This window comes from Pteropus vampyrus, unplaced genomic scaffold, assembly GCF_000151845.1.
Source record: "Pteropus vampyrus isolate Shadow unplaced genomic scaffold, Pvam_2.0 Scaffold522, whole genome shotgun sequence".
In the NCBI taxonomy this organism is placed as follows: Eukaryota; Metazoa; Chordata; class Mammalia; order Chiroptera; family Pteropodidae; genus Pteropus; species Pteropus vampyrus.
This window is the reverse complement of record NW_011889303.1, coordinates 127,566-135,093: the sequence shown is the minus strand read 5'-3', so window position 1 is coordinate 135,093 and position 7,528 is coordinate 127,566. Positions and strand designations below refer to the sequence as shown.

At 37.0% G+C, this 7,528-nt stretch overlaps 1 protein-coding gene across 1 annotated transcript in view; it reads right to left on the bottom strand.

The window, feature by feature from the left end:
* The window catches only part of NLRP14 (NLR family pyrin domain containing 14), a 30,708-nt gene that overhangs the window by 12,164 nt on the left and 11,016 nt on the right, over nt 1-7,528 (bottom strand). Inside the window, exons 6-9 of the mRNA XM_011383491.1 lie at nt 4,935-5,105; nt 4,354-4,524; nt 2,703-2,873; nt 532-702 (exon numbers count right to left, since the gene is read on the bottom strand). Of these exons, the coding sequence (XP_011381793.1) occupies nt 532-702; nt 2,703-2,873; nt 4,354-4,524; nt 4,935-5,105 (684 nt within the window). The remainder of the gene's footprint in view (nt 1-531; nt 703-2,702; nt 2,874-4,353; nt 4,525-4,934; nt 5,106-7,528) is intronic.

The window sequence follows — 7,528 nt, the reverse complement described above, 5'->3', positions numbered from 1 at the left end:
TCTGGGCTTCTTACACATGAAGCAAAATTTTTCACCTGTATAAGTAAAAATGTACTATCCAATATCAGTTCAAGACTTTTAAAAAAAAAATCTAAATATGTGATCAAACATAAAAAGTACTCAGAACATAGGATAAGATTTTATTAGACGGTGAGCTCCCTGAGAACATCAATGGCATTTTTATAGATAGAAAATGATTGGTAAACTCTCTGATTTAATAAGAATAATTAATTCAAGGACAGATGGGATATCTGAAGGATGAGACTGTGGAAGACCTAAATCAAGTACCATTTACTTAATATATACCCTGTCCAAGGCACTAAGGAAGACACAAAGAAATGTGAACTATGGCTTTTATACTAACCACATGTAATTCACACTGATCCATATATTTGACATTCAGATTCTATTTCTGAGAGTAACTTACCATCGAGCTCCATTATTTTCCATCCTCTTTCCATATACCAAATTTCTTCTAGCTGTACTAGCCACCAAATAGGTATCATTTTCCCAATGAAAACCTGAACTCACCCGAGCCTTTGAATATTACAGTTTGGGTGTCTCAGAGCCTCACACAGAATTTTTACTCCATCATCCTGCAAGTCATTGTTCCCAAGGTCCAGGCTCCGCAGGTTTGGGTTGTTCAAAATAGCAGAAGCCAGATCCAGACAACACGCACTAGTCAGAACACAACCCATCAATCTGCAAGAAATACAAAAGAAAAGTGAGACCTTTATTTGTGAGGCTTAATTAGTTTAACCTGGGAGAAATGCCTAGGCATTTGAGCCTTTTTTCTGATTCTTTTCTATCTACAATCCAGGATGCATATAGGAAGATCTAACATTACCAGTACAAACAGACGGGATTTCTTAATGAGCAGGAAAAAACAGTGGGTAAAATGGCTTTCTTCCACAAACAGGTTATTATCTATCAAGCTCCCCAAATCAAGGGTATAAATACTTATTTCTACCAATACTAAAAATATATTATAAGCTTTCCCAAGGAACCCCCAGATCTCTATACTTTCAGTTTCTAACATATTTTTGAAATAAAAAATGCTTTCTAGGAATCTATCTCAAAATGTTATCTCCAAAAAAAATGAAGCAAGCTATATACAAGAAGATATTTTTCATGTCCTTTGTAGAACATTCGAGAGCATTCACAATCTGGCCTCAAGCATTCACTTTCCATACTTTGTCCCCACCCAATTCTCCAACCAACCATACACATCTATTTTTTTCCCCAAATATACCACATCTATCCTCATTATCTTCATTCCACTCTTTTCTCTCTTCCTTCCTTCTGCCTAGAATATCTGCAATAACAAAACCTTCATCTTTCAAGCCTAAAGTCGTTCAGTCTCCTCTGCCCCATTCCTTGCTCCTTCAAACTTTTGTCATACCCTTATAACATATGAAATAAATTACAGTTGGCTTTATATTTCTCTGCCGTCAGCATTTTGTGAGTTACCTGAGGACAAGAACATCACTTAGTAAAAACATTTCATGCCATCAGCATCTAGCTCGTATTTGTTGTAAACACTGGTTTAAGCAGTTGGCATGGTCTGCGTAGAGACTATGAAGGTAGCTAAAAAAAACATAAATTAGCCTATGTGTTTACAGCAGAGAAACTGGGCTAAGCAAACATCTTGTGTGTATAGGTAGGTCACTGAGAAATTATAACTCTGTAGTTGAAATTGGATTTAATGATAATTTCCATTAAGTAAAATTTTATCTTCCAATTGAATAATAATCAAGGAAACATCACAGAACCACATTGTAGCTCATATATATTTTCCTAAAGTACAGGTGCTTACTGAACCCAAGAGTTCAGTCACTTCAGTGTTTACAGATGTGACAATCAACTATTAAACTCATTTGGAAATCTGGTTATCATGAGTCAGTCCAGTCAAACCAAACACCTCTGGATATACCAAAAATTTTTAATTTATAGTACTAAAAAAAAAAAACAATGCTGGGGTTAGACCCTTAATGACTCACCCAGGCTACTAGTCCCATGGGAGACTCTAGTGTGAAGTGAGCTGAGATTGCTAAGTGACACCTCTATCTTGCTTCACTTTAGCCACAATATTTATATAATGAAATATTAAATATTCAGCCATTAAAATAAACGATAACAGTACATAAGTACTTAAATGTATTTCTGAAATATTATCATGTAAAAATGAAACCTCAAAGTCAGGTCTACAGAGGTATGTATACCCACTTACAGAGTAAGAGAGAACATAGCAGGAATAAAAACTGTTGTTTAAGAATTAGTCCATTGTTGGATATTTTTAAAAATTCCCCTCCCAGTTTCTTTAAAAGCTGACCTAATTACAAAACCTGAATTTAAGAAAGAAAAATTAGCAGAGCACAATTTCAGCTTCATGGATGTAAGGTAGAGGACACACAGTAATGTTACCAGGACACAACCAAGGGAAAAATAAAATGACTAATGTTCAGTGTGATGGCTCTGATCCTCCTTATCTGAGGGAAATTAACTGTAATTACTGTACCAATTGTTTAAGAAAAATTTGATGAAAAGACTTCCCCACTAGTGTCAGCAGAATGAAAGAGAGGAAATCAGCTGTATATTCTTTTCTCTGACAGATACTCAGCTCTCAGCCTTTTCTTCTATACCGCTCCTGCCCTCACAGTAGTAGCTAAAGCTACACGAAAGTAAGGTCAAAGGATACCTACTCCAGGTCCTGAAGATTACAGCTTGGATGCCGAAAGACATCACACAGAAGCTTTACTCCATCATCTTGTAGCCAGTTAGACCCCAGATCCAGATGTATCAGGCTCTTGTTGTGCAGGAGAGAAGATGAGAGATGTTCACTGCTAAGTGAAGTGAAATGGCAGCGTCTCAGCCTACACGAAGGACAATGTGAAGAAAGATGGAATCATTGCTCTACAGCCCAGAGACTTACCTTTGAAAAGGTTTCATGTTATGATCCCTTATCCACTTGCGAACACACCCTCTCAGATCAAATATCCTCTTCCCCCATTGCTTCTTTGGCTGTCTCACTTGGAAAACATAGGTTTGTACCAAACTGGGCTACAAACTTGATTCTTATCCTTCAGAATGTTTATTACTATACATGAAAGGTTGACCTCTTTACATCATATATAAATATAGTACCCCGTTGCAGAAGTAGCTACATGGAGCAGAGAAGCAGGCATATGGAGTAGAATGGGAATAATCATAATAAAGCAAGTACTTCTTGTACATAATAAAATTGGCATTCTTATCAGCAGAGAAAAGATATATTACATCATAAATGATTTGGGGACAACAGACCTGACGTGTGGAGGGAAATAAGTTTAAGCCTATAACAAAATTAATTTGGAATAATTTAACATTTAAATGTTAAAAATTAAACCATAAAGAGTATAAAAAAGATGACATAAATGGGATTTTTTAAAAGAGTTATTTCCAATTATGACAAAACTTCTAGAAGTCATGAGGAAAAATTTGACTTTACAAAAATTTGAAACATCTGTATTCTAAAAATGACCATAAAGAAAATAAGAAATACAGCAACAGGCTAAGTAAATTATTTACAATATATAAAAAATAACAGTAATAACATATATGTGATATTAATAACCATAAGATATATAAACCATCCAGAAGAAAACTGAGCCATGAAGAGGCAATTCCTAGAAGGCCAAAAGCATTTGAAAAGATAATCGGTAGCAAATCATTTTTAAAGTTATTTTCAAATATTTAATTAATATTGATCAGAAAGACTGTAGATAACCAGGGAGGATATTAAAATGCTAGAATGCTGAGGGAATATAACAATCTATCTGGAGGCAATTTAACCATATCTGACAAAATAAAAATTTGGCTCATTAATTTCATGTCAAGGAAATTATCTAACAGCAACTAACAGATAATCACAGTGTGATCCAGCCATACCATGAAATGCTATCTTTCCTTTTAATGATATTCCTATTAACCTGTTCTGACCCAGAATATGGAGTTGCATAGGTGGACTTTAGTCCCGAATCCATCATTTTCTTGTATTAGGCAAGTTGCATAATCTAAGCCTCAGATTCCTCACCTGTGCAATGAGACACTTAGAACTCAAGTGTCTAATTTGACATCAACAAGCGTTTTTGTGCAGATTAAACATATTTAGCACAGGACCCAGCACACAGTAAAAACACAATATAAAAACACAATAAATGGCAGTTATTAGTATGATCATATGCATCATCTTCATTATGATTAAGGATGACAGGGAAAAAACAAGAAACAGAATATGTTCATAATATTTTCCCATTTTAAATGTAGTTCAAAATGTATATTATATTGGGTGGCTGAAATCTAGTAGACACTTACACAAGGCTCTGTAAAGTGCACTGTGGATGTTTCAAGGCATCGCTCACAAGCTTTACTCCACCATCTCCCAGGACATTATCCGCCAAACACAAATGTGTCAGCCTTTTATTGCTGATAAGAGCCAAAGAGAGATCCTCACAACCATCTACTGTGAGGCCACAGCTTTCTAAGCTGAAAAAAACACAGATGGTAAGGGGTCAGTCAAATCCCAAAGTTCATGCTTCTCTTCTCCTTCACAGGGAAGTTGGCTGGTACTTAACTCCTACATCTCAATTACAGACTCAACCTCATCAAAGCTACTTAAATTATGAATTCCATTGCAGTTATGTACAGAATACGATGGAACAAAACATGGGAGAAGAGAAGCCTGGAAAAAAATTAAAAAGTCAGTCGTGAAGAGAAGTGTATAAAAGTCAAGTAAAAGAGGAAGGGCAATAGAGGAAGTAAATGAAGAGCTCAACCAAGACTGACAAATGAACTAGTTGGTGTCAAGACCCAGACGGTTTGCTCATTCAGATCATAACCAAGCTACATAAGACTGAACAAAATGACTCCAGAGAAAACAAAGCAAAAAGACTCACGATAGTCTCTCTAGGTGACACTTTGGATGCCTTAAGGCCTCACACAGCAGCTCTACTCCATCATCCAAAAGATTATTGGTCGACAGATTCAGAAATACCAGGCTTTGGCTTTTGACAAGAGCCTTGGAGATATTCAGACAGCAAAGTGTAGTTAGGTCGCAGGATTCCAAGCTGGAAAACAATACAGAAAAATAGAAATGACCACTTAGAGAAGAATTATAACCACCACTCGCCCCGCCAGAACATGTGGTCGCTTGGATTTGGGTCATTGGAACCTTTTCTGAAAATCGAGCTCCCTTGCATAGAATGAAAGTTATGTAACTCAAGCACGAGGCTCTGATAGAGAGTTAGGAAGGGGAGAGTGGTGAGAAGTTTGTCTTTTCCATCCCTACCTCCCCAATTCCCTGTGAAAACATTAAAAAATATTCTAAAATAATACTTGTTTTTTTAACCTGGGAGAAATATCCTCCAACTACAACATGAAAGAAAGTGGATTGAAAGATGGCTGCATCCTTGCACTCCCTGACTTCTGAAACAGATGGGCAGGAAGTCAGGGCCAAATGCTGTCACGCCCTCTACTGTTTGCCAAGAGCTCATTGATTTATGGGAGTCAACCCATGCTTTCTGAGGAACTCAGTTCTTAAGAGTAAAAATAAGAAGTAAATCAGAAATAAGTTTATAAAGTAAAAGAAGGAAAGTAGGAAAAGAAGTGCACGCTGAGCTCTTATTTTTAAAGACTTATTTAGAGACAACTCGGACTTTGGTTGTGGTTGGGCCTGACACCAGCTACTTGTATGGAAAGGCCGGTGGCAGCAGCGTTCCTAGAGCATGGAGTTGTTCTAGTTATTCCTTTTAATCAAGGACTTATCAACTCGAGGAAATGGTTCTCTTTATCAAAACCAGGGTACACAGAGATAGTAACAGGAGGTGCTCTCTCATTAGTCCAGAATTAGACCTCAATGGAAACCTCAACTTGAGCTGAAAAGGTGTTATGAACTGAATAGTACTCCCCCGAATTCATAGGTTGGAGCCCTAATTCCCCATGTGACTGTATTTAGAGACAGGGCCTTTAATGAGGTAACTAGGTTAAATGAGGTCACAAGAGTGGACCATAGTTCAAAAGGACTGGTGTCCTTAAAAGGAATGCTCACATGCAAAAATGGCCATATGAGGACACAGCGAGAAGGTGGCCATTTGCAACCCAAGGAGAGAAACCTCACCAGAAACCAATCCAGCCAGCACCCTGATTTTGAACTTCTAGCCTCCAGAACTGTGAGATATAAATTTCTGTTGTTTAAGCTACTCTGTCTGTGGTATTTTGTTATGGCATCCTGAGTAGACTAACATCAGCAGCCAAGCAGGTGATAAGGAAAATGAAGGAAATCTTACACCTTGTGTTTTGATAGAGCTCTTCTAGACATAAAAAGATCCAATATTTTGGGACCTATGGGTAAATTATTAAAGTTTAACATAAAACATAATGGGGACAGAAAATAAGCACATGTGTAACATGGCCAGTCAACTGTCCATAGGTCTTAAAACTTGAGGTCTAAAATGAACATAAAACTGGAAACTTTCCTACATGAAATGTCAACAGGAGCTCTACATGACTCTTGATTACTCTACAGTGGCCACCCACAATGGAAGAACATCCAGTTCTATATGATGTAGTACATGATTATTACAAAACTCTAATGACTTCTGCCACCAAAATATTCTATTTGCTGGTGCAAAGAGCCCTACTAGCTGACCCAGAGATACGGTTTCCTGTCTGAAAGCCTAGTAACTGGGTCTAAATCAAGGATTATTAAACCTCAACTGATGAAAGAGATCTTATCAAGTCCTGCTGATCTGTCAAGTGCCAAAGCATTTTGTCTTGGATCTATGGCTCCCCTTGTAAGAAAACATCTTTTCTTCCATTTAAAAGTCTTTTGCTATTAATATATTTTACTTTTAGACAGAGAAGCCAATGACCTACTTCTCACCTGGGTTCCAGACCAGGGGCTGCAGGTTATAGAAGATGCCTCAATATGTCCTAAAACTACTTCGTAGATGGTATAACCAACACCCCCATCTGGCCTGCTGATAACTGAACTCAATACATGTTCAAGAACTATCCAACAACTTTCCAGACATGCTGTAAGTCAATTTCATCCTGTGAAAACTGATGACACTTAAAAAAAATAAAAATACCCAGTGGTAACAGAATTCATATGCCTATTATCAGAAAAGTCTTGTCTCAGATTTTACTTTTTTTTTTTCTGCACAGATTATCATTTGCTTCCCACAAATACAAACTATCTTGGCCTTTCATTCATCAAAGTTTATTCTTGTCCCCCACCCAAGTTGAGGGATTACAAAAAACTTCCAAGGTAAAATTGCGATGATTTTTTATTTTGCTTTTATTTGTTTTTGGTTTTATCAGAAACCATATCTTCCACTGGAAAATAAGATCTTTCTTGAAATCAGTCACACATGTGGAGACCAAGTATGATTACTAATCCTCTCACTTTCATAGATAAGGAAAATCAGGCCCAGCACTGAAATCAACAGCATGTGACAGCCAGTGAGTGCCTTGACAGTTGTTACACTGT